General features: G+C 43.1%; 2 protein-coding genes across 2 annotated transcripts in view; both read right to left on the reverse strand.

Moving 5' to 3' along the window:
• The window catches only part of CMTM7 (CKLF like MARVEL transmembrane domain containing 7), a 28110-nt gene extending 19068 nt beyond the window's left edge, over window positions 1-9042 (reverse strand). The window contains exon 1 of the mRNA XM_042043608.1: window positions 8783-9042. Within this exon, the coding sequence (XP_041899542.1) occupies window positions 8783-8944 (162 nt within the window). The 5' untranslated portion in view covers window positions 8945-9042. The remainder of the gene's footprint in view (window positions 1-8782) is intronic.
• A 3907-nt stretch (window positions 9043-12949) lies between these two features.
• The window catches only part of CMTM8 (CKLF like MARVEL transmembrane domain containing 8), a 35349-nt gene continuing 33011 nt past the window's right edge, over window positions 12950-15287 (reverse strand). The window contains exon 4 of the mRNA XM_042044045.1: window positions 12950-13490. Within this exon, the coding sequence (XP_041899979.1) occupies window positions 13419-13490 (72 nt within the window). The 3' untranslated portion in view covers window positions 12950-13418. The remainder of the gene's footprint in view (window positions 13491-15287) is intronic.

Consider the following 15287-nt stretch of genomic DNA (forward strand, 5'->3'; position numbering starts at 1 on the left):
CCAGGAATGATGCACAGGAAAATAGAAGCTCATGGAGGTTCAGAGACACCTCAGGCATGTAGACATTTCTGGAGAACTTTGCACTTTGAGGCTGTTGCTGCAAAAGCAGCACAGAGCTCATCGACCCTGGCTTTGGAGAAGGAATCCTCCTGTGGACAGGAGATTGCCCACCTCATCTGCCATACTTCCTTTTAGTTGGCTGGGAAGATGAACTGCTTGCAGGAGCCAGGCACCTCTGAGACCACCACTCTGAACCATTCTCAGATATATTGTTTGGCTTGTTTGTATCATTTGCCCTTTAAAAAGTCAGTGCAGTCCCATATTGCCAGTGATAACCAATATAGAAAGAGCTTAATCCATACTTGTGAGCCATAGAACTCTTGTAGCTAAATTTCATGGCTGTCTAAAAATGGATCCACCAACTGTGCATGGCAATAGTGCCTACAGAGAAGGAGCCCACGTTGGCTGACCAGCCAAGCCTGGTTCAGACTGGCTGGCTGCTAAAAGCCCAGGGTACATTGTGTATATTTACAGGCTGCAAAGTTTCCACCATGATCTGGATATCCAATACATATCTAGCAGCACAGAGCCAGTTAAAACTAAGATAGGAACTTATAACACAAAAACCAGTGCCCCATGGCAACGATCATTCTAGTTAACCTATCAAATTAGATGCATGAGAAAATAAAAAGCAATCTCATCTTCCTGGAAGCTGTTGCTGAGATCAGGGATACCATGTGAACCGCTCAGTAATGTCTCATCTCTCCGCCTGCCAACCCTCAGCGAACAATCTGCTCATTGCTCGCCCTTACAGATGCTGCTCACAGCACAACCCCTTCTCACTGTCTGAGGCATTTAGTGCTTGACTGATTTGGATCTTCAGTTGACACCTGCCATATCTCTCTCTGCCTCAGAGAACACCACACTGACATCTGGCAGTCACACAGCAGTTAAAAAGTTCGTATCTATCATCTGCAGCAAGGGCTTTGCTAAGCCATGGCAACAGAGCCTTGAGTAAGGTCTCCTCGAACAAGACGAGGACTCGTTTACATCACCAAAGTCCACATTGTTAGGTGTGCTGGCATATGATGATTTTCATCAGGAAAGCACGGGTGAGAGTTCCTGAAAACACCGTGACAATCCCCAGACGAACTGGCATCATCACAACCTGGCTGCTGGATCAGGGTGGGTCTGTGCACACCAGGGAACAACCTTTCCTAAATGTGGACACTTGATGCTTGGCAAGGTGCCAGAGAAGTGAAGGGCAGTGAAAGAGGGGGAAAAATGAGAATAGATGAGATTCCTCCGTGTCACTGTTGCAGCTGACAGCTTTCAGTGAGGACCTGGAGACTGGCAGGCCTCTCCAACAGGCTGGGACAGCTCTCCTGTGTCTGCTGGGAAGTTGTATACTCAAGCAATTGCCAAAAGGCTCAACAAGCCAGCAGGTGAGAAGCAGCAAGTGGGGACTGTGTTTTTCCTAAAGAAAGAAAAGAGCTCTTGCAGAGCATGATTACAGACTCGAGGAAAATAGGCCAAGTCCCTCTGCAGTTCTGCAGCTGCTGCTGGTCATCTCACATTAACAGCATACTTCTTGCCCAGCAGTCAGCACTTGTTTCTTGAACTCACTTGTAGTACTTCTAAAAAAACAACACAACAAACTGCCAAAAATAGTAAGAAAAAAATTATAAGAAAATTCCCCCTGAAGCAGCTTCTCAATTTTGTCATCATCACATTTCCATTTTCCTTAAGGGAAGCTGTGAGCAGAAGAGGAAGCCGTAAGCACTGCAGCTGCTGCTATTGTTGCAGGAAGAGCAGCCAAGTTTGTTTTGGCTTTGAAAGCTGCAGACACCTAGCCTTGACCAGTCAGGCACATCTGTCCTTGCCATTACATTCATCAAATGACCATCATCACAGTGCAGGGTGTTGTTTCAGCCACGATGACCCCTTAAGAATCTCAGTTACACAAAGAAAAGGAAGCTCACAGGTGGGTGAAAGGAAATCACAACAATTTCAGAGTCTGAACCCTGCGTACAGAAAGTAGCAATTTCTGGCTGCTGTATACTTTACATATCACCACAAAATAGGAGGACAAGGCCACAGCACATATGACGTGACAAGAGCACAAAGGGGACAGCTCAGCCACAGGACTGAGTGAACACCTCACAGGGACTCCCCAGGGAGAGGAGCGGAGGAGACACTTACTCATAGAAGGAAACACTGTCTGGCTCTGGGGGACAATACCCCAGCAATGCCGAGGAGGTACCAGAGCCCCAGGGTCAGGTGTGCTTCTCTCACGGATGGCTTCTACTGGATCACAGTGAGACACAGTGAGAACAAATTGTTCCAGCACCTATAGTCCTGGAACCCAGTGAAGGGTGATTGGTACGATGCTCTTTATCATTTATAGGCTCTGAGCAGATGGAGACTGAACTTGTAAACAAGGGATCCGCTGGTTTCTGTCACTCTGTGGCAGGAGAGAAGGATGTTCAAAGGGACACCATCTCCAAACAAAGGGAGGACAGGGGACACTCTGATGCTCCTGCACATCTTAAAAGAAAGTCGCAGAGCAGTAAGAATCCATGTTTTTCACCACATCTTATTATCCACAGACACCATGTGCACCTGATTAAGATTTTTAAATGGCACTTTAAAATTTAACTTCCCATAAAACAAATGTGCCAGGAAACCACTGCCAATACTTTACTCTGCTCTTTCAGGCATACTAAAGATGTCTCAGGTGATGCGGTAAATTTCTATGCTTCATTTCCCTTTTTTTTGTTATTTCAGAGAATGTATTTGCTAACCCCTGTTCAATCACCTCTACAGAAAGAATCACCTCTACATGCACAGAGACTGCTAATGAATACATTGCAACAAATCCTAATGGATGCACCAAATAAGCAATGAAAAATGGCTCCAACTTTGAGCTTTCAGAAAGCCTCTTTTAATAAATAACAAATAAAACATTCACTGACACATTCAGAGCAGAGATACCCTAGTGTTTAATAATGACTATAACTGCCTTTCTACAAAATGTACCGGAGTTGATTTTTTTAGCCTTCTAGAGCAGTTTCAACATCAGAAAAATTACAAGTTCTTTTTTTTTCCTGAAAGAGGGAGATAGAAATTAAAGGAGATGGGGTAAAACCTTCCCCTGCCCAAGAGAAAAAGAAAAAGGACTACATTTCCAGCTTGTGGTTTGCAACACATGGAACCACTTCAAGCTTATGTACTTCCTGCCCTTCTGTGCCAGACACTTGTTCTTGCCCACAGTAGCCTCTATGGCTGCACTGTTCCCTAAAAACACTTACGGAGAAAGAAAACCAGAGAGCTGAAATAAAGCTCCATTAGTTCCGCGGTACTGTGTAACCTGGTGGACATCTGCGTCACTGCAGCTGAGAACAGCTGCATGGAGACAAGACAGAAGGGGAAAATTCCTTAAAGTGGTGTTGCTTGTGAAGTTTTGCCTCATCAAATAAAATTGTGTCAGCCCACCAGCAAGCACTCCTTGGTTAACATGCAGAGAACGCAGCGTTTGCTTCCAGCTCTTACGCAAACACCTGGACAGAAATTGTAAAATGGCCACCCAGAGCAGAGGCATGGAAAAAACACCACTGGCTGAGGTAGCCAGCGTTGGTGTTCTCAGAGGGGAAATAACAGGACCTCCCAGTCCTACTGAGCTTAATTAGCTTGGACATTCCTTACTCGAGTGCTCCAGCTTACTTTGGAGCCATCTAAGACTTAGATAATTTTTTTCTCTTTCTCTTTGTTCAGCATGCGCAGCAAGGTCCTTTTACTGCAGTTTCCAGCAGAACAACAAAAATAATGAGCAGCTACAACATAAAGCTCTGACCTTGGCCTCAGAAAACGTGTCTCGTTGCTTAGCCAGTAGTTTATCTTGCACATTCTTGGGGTGGTTTTCTTCAATCCACCAGAAAGCACAGTCTATACAGGAGTCACAGACAGGCTTACAATTTCAGCACCTCTACATATCACTAGAATGCTTCTCTTCTGACTGAGCAGCTTTATTACCATAGAGGCAAATTCATGTCACTGACACACTGCTGCAGAGAATTACATGTTTTACTTCAATCACCTCCATGGACAGAAAGACATTTCAGTCTCAAGATCAAGTTAAAAAATGAGTAGCTCTCAAATAGTTCCAAGCAGCACTTGCTTTTGTGAATTTCTTTTTCTTGCACTAACAGATTTTGCTTTCTTTTCATATTTTAACTTCTTCTGAATATAGTTCCCCAGTAAATTTGTCTGATATTATACAGCACATTCAGAAATGGAACTTGGCTCCAGCAACCGAACTACCAGCATTCTCTAGACTTCAGTGTTAGATGAATGAATATTGACTTGAATATGATTACACAACTATATGTTAGTATACAAATAACCCAGAGAGGCTTCAGCACACTTCAAAGTTATTCAGAATTACAGACTATCTTGTTGGCCATTCACTTGTCAAGTATGTCATTGCATTTGTCAAGGCATACTTGGGAAATTGAATAGATACTCTGAAGAAAAGCTTTAACTATTGCCTTAGCATTTTTAACAAGTTAAAATGATGTTGTTAAGTCAACTTTTATTGAGTTTATCCTTTTTTTACATTGCAATTGTTTGTAAATCTTTTCTTCACCCTTGAGAAGGCAATTCTGATTTTTTTGTTTTCTCTCTTGTGAAACTGATGGCTCACATTGAGCTGACAGAATCAGCACTGGTTTTCGCTTAAAACACCCTGTATTCTGAGGCTGTGCTTACTCTGACAGCTACTGTAACAGTAACAGTGGTGTCATTGTGGGAACAATGGCCTTCAGTCTGAACTGTGACAAAGTTAGTTTGGCCCAGCCTGGGGGAGGTGAAAGAGAGGCAAAGAAGGCCATAGGCCACTCCACACCTCCCAGGAAAAAGGAGTAGTCCAAGAACAGTTTGAGAGGCCTGAGAGACCTACACAAGCATGTGCTGTGCCATGATGGCTCTCCTACATGTGAGCTCTCAACTCTTCTCTCTTCAGTCTGTATCGGTCACATGCCTGCAAAGCTCTGCACCAGACACTTTGGACAGGTGATGTAATCACTCCTACCAAGTGCCTAAGAGAGGGGGACACCTATACAGGCTCCCCTGTCCAACATGGGCTGTGCTGAAAGCAGGACCTCATCCGATACAGCATCAGTCGCATCCTCCAGACTTCAGCTGTAAAAATATAAAAAGCACATGAGGGCTCCAGGAGAAATTCAGTGGCACTAGACTTGTTTCAATCTATCAACACTGGCACTTGAGCCACCCTGATGGCAATACAAATGCACATTCATACCACTGACCCTAATGGCACAGGATGACTCAAAAAACTCCCAAGAACCCATCTACCGAGAACTTGGCAAGTGAAGCAACGGAGGTTGCTATGAAGGCTTACATCGAAACAAGCCAGCAGTAGCGCGGACACAAAGTAAATGTGCCTCAACCAAATCAGCATAGCTCATGCAAAATGGTCTAGAGCGCCATCTGTGACAATTTTGGCAAGCTGGCTAAAATTCAAGTCATTCAAGTCAGTTTCTCTGGTCTAAGTGTATTGTGCACACTGATACGCACCCACTCACACACTTGCTTAGTACACTGGTGCTACAGAACCAAGGTGGCCACAGTGGGATCCTGCATGTATCCCTAAGAGACCTTGGCAAAACAGCAAATACCAAAAGAAAGAGAAGGAAAGGAAAGAAAAAGCAGAAGCTGTATTAACAACATCAAGATAAACAAGCTGAAGTAAGATAGATGTTGAAATACTTTGTAATTTCCTGTCAAAATCAGAGTATCAGTTCAGACTGGATTTTGAAAAGAACCCCAACTAAGGTTAGTAACAGTCACACATGGAAAAGCAGCTTTCAAATTGTCTTACTGCCATACAAAATACACGAGCCTGCATAACTATGTTTTCTCCTCTATTTTATTTTCAACATATTTATAGACCATTCCCTAGGCCATGAAGTCAATGCATAAAATATACCATCTTTTCAAAGCTATAACCATTCTGCAAGGTTAAAAAAATTGTCTAGCCAAAAAAAGTAAAGGAATTTGTGTAGGCTTACAGGCAAGAAACACTTTTTTATTCTTAATTTCATTCTATGCTAGACATCACAGCACCCAGAATTTCAAGAGAAAGCACTGGTAACATCCAAAAATTAGCAACAATTCAGGCTGCACAATCTCCTCAGTATTCCTGAGTTTAAGCCCTTCTGTCTCACAGCAGAGCAGCTGCAACATTATCTTCTATTGCCTTCCTATGATTCCCACGGCATGTTGTTGTTGTCAACTATTAGAACTACGTCACGCACATTTACATAAAATTGTTGGGGTTTTTTAGCTTGCAAGCACAGCAAATAGCCCTTAACTTTACAGTAAGTGATGAAATGTTTCTTTCTTGCCCTCTATCACATCACATCACTCTACTTCTTGGTAAAGGGGACTGAGGAAGAAAGAGAGAACAAAACTCGTAACGTTTCCTCTTCACAACCACAACTGCTCAGAGGCCCAGAACACAATTTAGTGTGATATATATCTAACCCAAATAACCTTATCTTTACCCTTAGCCAGCATAATGGTTCTCCTTCTCAGTAAGACTACAGCTACTAGCCACATCAACACTAGTGCAGGAACGTTTACAGATTCAGCATAAAGAAATCTTTACAAAAAAAGTTACTGCCAACACTGTACTAGGAGAACTGAATGCTAATACAAATGGGCCTGTGGATATAAATACTGTCTGAGAACAGATAAAAGAGAATTGTAAAAATATTTAGGTCTCCCTATTTTATTTGGTGCAGGAGTAAATCTAGAACTAACATATTGTGGTTATTTCTACATGCTACAGCACAAACATTTGGTTTTCTTACGGAATTATTTGAGAAGACACTATTGTGATATGTGATATTAGAAGTTCATTTGCCCAAAGTTCTTTGAATACCTGAGGTAACTCCTACTCATGTTTACAGGCAAGCTGAAAAGCAGAAAAATATAAGAGGGTGAAGCTGAAAGAGTGCAAAGGAAAATAATTTAGATTATTTTAACTTCTGTTAAAGTCACTGCAGAAAGCCACTTGCTTAAATTTGGATGAATTTTACATTGAACTGCACTAATAAAACATGACTTTATGCAAAGTATGTGAAGCATTACATAAAATTACATAGATTTACATGCAGCAGATGAAAATATGTAAAGCATGTAAAGAATGCATGCACTTAATACGTGCACCAGAAACTGACATTACGGCACAAATAACTACACTGTGGTAGCTTTAGGAGTCACACCCCAGAGCTGTAGAGACACCACAGCAGGATGGAGGGCAGAGAGGATTAGTTATTTCTAGTCCATAAAAGGAACTCTTCTTGCCACAGTGGTGAAAGCAAACAGACTTTCAGCTCATCAGCCAAGCACAAGTCTACTATTTTAGGGCTACAGGTTCAGTTGCAATGTAGACACATGCTCAAAAGAATGTCACTTGTCTCCTGAAAAGATTCTCCAGGTCTGGTCAATGGTTTGGGAACAACCCAAGCCAGACGAAGGCAGCAGACAACTGTTTGTATTCCTACTGCACAGAACTCAAGTGAGGGACAACTCCCAAGTCCCACGGGAGCAGGACAGATGCTCAGCAGCTGGAGGCAGCCATGACCAGTCACAGTCAACTTCATCTCTTGCTACTGAGGGTCATTTCTAAGGGCACCTGGCAGCTAATAATGAACTGGAAGGAACTGGGCAGCTTTTACAGAAAAATATGAGGATTTGATATTACTAGTCAGCAACTTAGAGCATAATGAATCTTAACTTTGAATGCCAATTTAGAAATCTGGGTGACAATAACCTACACAACTTTTAAAAAATGACTGGACAAATACAGGCAGGGGGAAGAAGGCATTGGGAGCTCATAAAAATGAAGGCAACAACTCCAGGATAAAACGCTGCCAAGGCACAAGGTTTTGCAGGATGAAAATGTACATGTGCAGGTATCGGTACATGACGTCTTTCACTGTCTTTCCTGGGCATTATCACTGCCACTACTGTAATTAAGCTGACAAATCACTCCACAGATAATTATGTGCCATAAAAATGAGAAAGACCTTATCCATCTGTTAATCCTCTCCACATCTGCATGGAGCTGAATTTCATGCACTGAGTTAAGGCATCAGCTCAAATCCTGGCAGCGTTCCACCATCAACTGCTTTTGAATTTCTGCCCTACATCTCCCACATCCCTCCCTGTGCCACTGGGTCACTGCTGGAGGTCTCTGACAGACAGGGTACGGAGCCAGCTGCAGCCTCAGCTGTGGTGCCCACCTCTACCACATCGCTCTGGGCACTGGCACTTGGCCCCGTTTTCTCCTAAAAACTTACCCACGCTACGGAATGAGGTGTTCCAGTGCAGCACGATGTGCCGTCGCACCACGGTGCTACCGCTGTTAATGGCAAAAAGTTAATACTGCTGCTTTGGGCTCACGCACGTCCGTCTGGTCAGAAGTGCTCATTGCTGCATTAGGAAGACGCAAAGGCAGCTTCCGACAGACGGCAACGCTCCGCTCTGCCAGAGGAACGTGGGCTTTTCGTCCTGATGGGAGCTTCGAGAGCTGAGGGGACAAACCCGCACGGAGCCGCGGCCCCAGCACTGCCCGACGGCGCTCTGCGGCCGCGTCGCCACAAGACCCGTCCGGCAGGGATGAGAACGATTCCCGCGGGCTCCGAGGGCCCCAGCAGGAGCCTCGGCAGAGCCCCCTGACCCGCTCGCCCCTTACCATTTGGGCCACCTTCAGCATGCCGGCGCAGGAGCGGAAATAGCCGCCGTCCATGAGCTCCGCGTCCGAGCCCGCCGAGGAGGAGGCGACGGTGACGGGCGGCGGGGCCGCGGGGCCCCCGCTGCTCACCCCGGTGCGGATCACTCGCGCCCCGTGCGACATGGCTGCGTCCGCGCTGCCCTCGCCGCTGTCCGGCCCGGCACGGGGAACGGGACGGGACGGGATGGGATGGGACCGACGGGACGGGACGGGGCGGGGCGGGCGGCGGCGCCCCGGGGCTGGCAGGGCCGGGCGGAGCGCGGCGCTTCCCCGCCCGCCCAAGCTCCCGCCCGGCCCCGGCGGACGCGGGGCGGGGGAGGCCGAGGGGGAGCTGCGGGGGTTTCCCTGCCGCGGGGGAGACGCTGCCGCACCCAGGCGGGCAGCGGGGTCCGGGACAGCCGGGAGCGGGAGCCGCGCAGGGACACTCCCCCCGCGCCGTGCCGGAGCGACAGCCGCAGCGGGACGCCCGCCCGGCCGCCCGCCCTGTGCAGCTGGGTTACATGGAAACGGAGGCCGAAGGGAGGCTTTCCGAGCAGGGAGCGGGACGCCCTGCCGGGAGGGAGCTCCACACGAGCCGGCCGCCGCAGCGGGGAGCAGCTTGGCGGGGACAGTGACAAACCCCGCCGGGCGTCAAAGTTTGTCGGTGGTGCGCTGGGAGGGGACCTACTCCGGTGCTTCGCTGTGGAGGTACAGCTGCAAACAGCATCTTTCCACACGGCACTTATTCTTGCCAAAACCCTTCTGATTCTCGATCTCATAAAAGATAAAAACCATTTGCATTAAATGAGCAGCAACAGGTAAAACTGTAATGACTGTCCAGATGTCTCAGGCCCAGTGTTTGAATTAAATCATGCCGTGATACTACCAAAACGCAGCAAAGGAGGCTATGTATTTCCTCAAGTTTAAAAATAACTTGTTCTGCTTTTTGACAAGTGAGGTAATAGCGGGCCTCTGAGTTGGGCATGTGCCACTTTTGTACTCACTGGAGTAGTAACCCCATCTTCTGGTGCTTTGTTCTGCAGTTACAATGCACATTCTGTTCATATTTAGTATTTACTAGTTCCTTCAGCAACTAAAATTGTCCTAGGAGGGAAGACATGTAAGCCCAGATGACCCCCAACGCACATAAGGCCGTAGTGTAAGCAGTTTACTTGAGCAAAATGGGTTTGCCATTGTGGGCAATGGCCCTTACTAAATTAAGCAGTACATAGTTCTGGACTTCTATTAAGCCAACTTGTAGTTGCAATAAAAGGTATTGCCTGTCCCCCCACATTTTATCTCATGCCATTAGATATCAAAGCTACAACACTGGCTACCGCCACAAGAGTAAAATGCTAGCTGCTGAGAAAAAACCAATTTGTTCCGTTTTTGAACAGCTGCTTTCCCCACCCCCCCTTCTCCTTACAGTTCCTATTCAGAAGCATGCATGGTTATACGTTTCTATAAGCCCTGTGGAGGAAGGTTCCAGTAACTTCTTCAGTTCCTATTAAGAAATGGGGGGGGTGGGGGGGTGTTACCTGCTGGTTCAGCTTCTTTAGCTCTTTATTTCTTTTGAAAGTGTGTATGTGACTGGTGCCCTGCTGATCTGAGTTCAGGCCAGTGAAACAGAAATAAATTAAATTAACACAAATAGAATAACAGTCATATTTTCTACCTAGCAATACAGGTGTCTTCTGTGAAGCACTGGGACAAAATCCATCTAACACTACTGCATTTGAAGTTTTTATTATAGTTCTCATGCTAATTACTTCAACTTGTTAAGTGCATCGTGTATGATGATGAAGAAAGGTACTGACAGCCCCTTAGTAAATTAAAATTAATGGCTGTAAGTTGACATCAAGTATCCTTATGTAGTGACTTAGATTTTTCAGAGACTGTTTGTCTGAAACAAGTTATTTATAAGTCAAATACCTTCATTTTGCAAGTTGAATAGCAATTTGTTTATTGTTCTAAATATCTGTATTAAGAATTTCACTAATGGCTTCATCACTTACCAGTTGTTCTTTTAAGGCTTCTTTCAATCTTACGAGTAGTAACCTACAGCAGATACAAACCTTGTTTTAATTGTTATGTGATAAACCACAGCTAGCTTATCTTCTTTATCAATATTAGAATATACGAATGCATTAACTCATAGTTTGCAAATCAGTATTTAAGGCTAGTGCACTGGAAGATAACCTTTTGGGTGCTTATGCCTTTCTTCAGGCCTGAAATAGGAGGAGCAAATTTCAGAAGGAATGCTCAGTCTGTGCTTGATTCCTCCAATTTCAACTAGATATTCAGAACAATTGAAAAACAAGACAGGTGGTATCTGGGCAACAGATGAGAAATGAGGCACATGAGAAAGAGCATGGGAAGTAAGATAATTATGTTTCTAAAAGGAAAGAGCAAGGCAGGTAAGTTATGGTTTGTGGAGAAAAAAAAAAAAACAAGGCCAACCACAAAGCAAATTTTTGCCTAGTATGTATTTTTTAAACTCAGAATTAAGGATTCAACGGACAGATTTGTCTTTGGAAGTCATTCTGCAGATCTTCCCTTGAGGATCAGCACTGAAGATTCAGAGAACAAGAGATATTTTACCAGAATCATTCCTTATCTGGTTTTATCTTACATTAAAGGGCGTATTCTGACGTGTAACACACAGTTGCCATGGCAGTTATAGGTAAACCAGATGAAACACAGAACTTCTCTTAGCTCTACTCCCTCTTACTGCTTCTGTCCACAAATCATGTCTGGGTTATCAGTTTTGACCAGACCATTGCAATTACTACAAAATCTTGAAATGTTTGCGCAAACACAGTCACATCCTTTGGAGCTGAAATAGATACATCAAATAGCAACTGAGAAAGAATTTCTATTACTACTACTGAAGCATTTTACTGATGAGAAATCCCTGATGAAATTTTAATTCTGGCTATATTTCTAATCACATTTTATCAGTTGACACTTGGATCATTTCGATGCCTTTGATTCTTTCTTTCCCAGTGATGGAAAAGAGCATACAGGATTTTAATGACGCATTTTATCTGTGTAGATAAAATGCAGAGTTGGTAGACATTCTTCCTTCTCACAGCTGGATAAATTTAGCAAGCAGGAGACAGTCTGACCTATGTTGTATAGGCCAAATGCAATTTACAGACAAATACAGGTTTTAAAATAATATCTTGGCTTCCCTCACACTGAAATCTTATGACTGACAGATAATCAGGAAAAAAACATGTGATCGAGAACGGAATTAGCTCTCTGCTGATAAATCTTCTGCAAGGCGCATACGTAAGTAACCACACACCATTTAGTTACGAGGAGAAATAAAGAAGGGTTTTTTTAGCAGTAACGTTTCTCTACTACCATATATTATCAACCAAATAAGCTTTTGAAGACTAGAGGGGAGTCCAAACCTTCTTAATCCAAGAATAAAAGGTTCACCAGTAGTTTTTAATGAGGAAAACTTTACATAACATCACAAAATAATCCTAACCTTTCACTCACCACATAATTCCTGAAAAAAAATCCTTAGGTAATTTGTATTTGAAAGTAATTTTCAAAGGTATCTGTTTTGAAAGTCATATACTGTCATACTTCTGTTTGAGTCAAAGTTATTTAAATATGAGCATCAACTTCATTTGTTAAACTAAAAAGTTGCAGATGATGCCAGTAGATAGGAAAGGAGGCAGGAAATTCCTTGCTTCTAGCACTGGTGTCTTGACAGTTCTTCCATGGATTTAATCTTTCTATCATTTAATAGGATTTAAAGGCCAGTTTTTAATAAAACAGATTAATGGCCTAATCTGAGGAGAAGAAAACCCAAACAGCCACAGTCTGCTGAGAAATAAGAAGTGTTACCTTTAGCCAGAGATTTGAGATACCCTCAGTAAGTTAAGCACCAAGCACTAAGGGGGTGTTGTCTGGGCTCCTGCTTTGGAGCCTGTTGGATCTGAGAAACCTGTTAAGATAATGTGTTCCAGGCACAATATTTCTTCAGCTTCAGACCTACAGTAACAGGCTCCAAAAGCAACCTTGTGATGTGAGAAGCTGTTAGAATATGTGCACTGACAGGATTGTCAGAATTCTTAGTAGTATATATTACAATCTGAACAAGAAATTTAAAAAGCAAGCTTCTACTCCCAGTTTACAAAACAAGCACAGTTGGACCATTTATTTATTTATTTAACTTTCAGGTGTTTTTTTCTGCACAATGTCACTTTTCATACATAATAATGATACAATATCAGTTTTGGTAGCATTCAGTATCAAAAGTATACCTGCATCATTTAAAAAGTTACATTTACAAACGTGGCACATTGCATAAGATTTATTAAAGGTTTAGTAGTAACAACTATACAATGGCTAGAAAAATACTGTGTTAATTTTAAAAGAAGCAATATGAAATTTTACTATATGGTACAAAGTCAGGGTTAAATGTATCTAAAGATGGCATTATTATAAATAATCATTTGATCTCAGTTTATATTGTGTCAATTCTAACAGAAATGTTCAAAAATACCTCACTCCTCTTCCAATCTTTCATCGAAGGTGAATAATCCTCAAGGTACTTTACACTACAGAATTCACTTTAACAAAGTATTTACTGCAAAGTTCATGATCGCCAGGATATAAAGCTAAAATACGTATTTCCAGCATAGCAGGAGGTAACCACGAAGGCAAAGAACTGTAGAGAGAGGGGAAAAAAAGATTAGGAAATAAATATATTTGAGAGCACTGTCATTTCTAAGAAAAAGAAACAGTTATGGGACTTGGGAAAAAGGAAAATAGCAAGCTGACTACAATGGCACACTCTCACCTCCTTGTACTTGTGTGGCCATCTCAGTCAACACTGTATAAAAGTAAGCTTATGCTACGTATAGAAATATGGGCCTAGGAGCAGACAAAACATGACATATTTCAACTTCTTTTATAAATTCCTCATTATACTGCCTCAGTATGGATCTTGCAGACTGGACTGCCACCAATCTAACACTCGCTGCTTTTAGAGCCTGAGGGATTGTCTGTGGCACGACGTGAGTTCGAGTTAACGCTCCTGCTCTGCTGTGTCCCAGGAATTGCCTGCAGCCCACCTGTACCTCTGCATGGCACAGAGTGCATCTGTTTGATTACAGAGAAAACCTGGATTCAAATGCAGGCCCAGACACGTTCTCAAACAGCACTACTGATACGGTCACCAATTCCAGAGGTCCTCTACTGATGAATAAAGATACTCCTCAGTGCAAATAACAGTGACAGCAACCACACTGTCATATTACCGCTTTGTCAGAAACCGATAACAGAATAAGCCTTCTATAGCAGGCTAGATTTATTTCAGCTGTACTGATAAAGTCCAGTTCAGCACTAGTGCTTAAGTTCCTGTTAATCACTGCATGTTGTTCAAAATAGACAATATTCAACATGGTCTTAACGACAATACCAGAATGTTTTGTGCTGGTAACTGAATCAAACAAAGCTGTCACTGCAAATAAGATTAACACCACTTTTCTAAGAGGTGAGCAGTGACAGGACAAGAAGGAACAAACACAAGTTACAAGACAAGAAATTTCAATTAGATATTAGGAAAAAAAAAATCACAGTGTGAGTAATCAAACACAGGAATAATCATCTTTGAAAATACTCAAAACTCAAGTGGACAAGGTCCTGGTAGCCTGATATGAATTAGCCCTGCTGTAGGAGGGGAGAGAGTTGGACCAGATAACCTCCAAAAAGTCCGTTCCAGCCTAAAAATATTTTATGATTCTACAGTTGTTCCTGGCTTGTATGCCATCACTGGCCTGGGTAGGCACTGCTGAGCATTCATCCAGGCAGGAAATCTAAGCCTTTCAACAGAGGGCCCTTGGTGAGTATTGTCTAATGCAAATTTAATCTGTAACACCAAAAATTGTAGATGATGATATAAAATCTTATTACAATAAAAAACTGTAGCGTTCTTCTTTTCCCAATTATTTTGTTTCTTATTAAATAAAAGCTTAATCTAAAATCTTTCTAGCAGAATGACTATTGGGGATAGATGATTTGCTAAATTCTCTATCCATGAAACCCTTAATGGACTTGGAAAGCAAGAATCCACATTTAATAGTTTATTTAGACACTGCATTAGATAAACATTATTAGGAAGTACTAGAAGAGAATGCAAACCTCTCATGAGACCCTGAACATTCATGCATTTTGCATAAAACCTGAATCAGCATGGAAGCTTATCTAGCAGCAAGCACGTTCCTGTCAGCTGCAGTGGCTGAGTTTCAGATCTGTAGTACAAACTGCCAAGGGGAGAAGACCCTGAACACCACTGAAATGACAGGGATATAGAGATCCAATTCCCAGGACAAAAACAGAGCAGGTGTTTGAGTTCCTGTGTTCATGGCCATAAAAAATAAGCTTCAGACAGGATTTGTGAATAGTCAGGAGGACAACTGTAGCAGCATGAACACTCAGTAATTTGGAATTCCTGCGGACAATT

The sequence above is a fragment of the Corvus kubaryi genome, unplaced genomic scaffold, assembly GCF_017639235.1.
Source record: "Corvus kubaryi isolate FWS band 111438036 unplaced genomic scaffold, C.kubaryi_AGA036_p1.0 37398, whole genome shotgun sequence".
In the NCBI taxonomy this organism is placed as follows: Eukaryota; Metazoa; Chordata; class Aves; order Passeriformes; family Corvidae; genus Corvus; species Corvus kubaryi.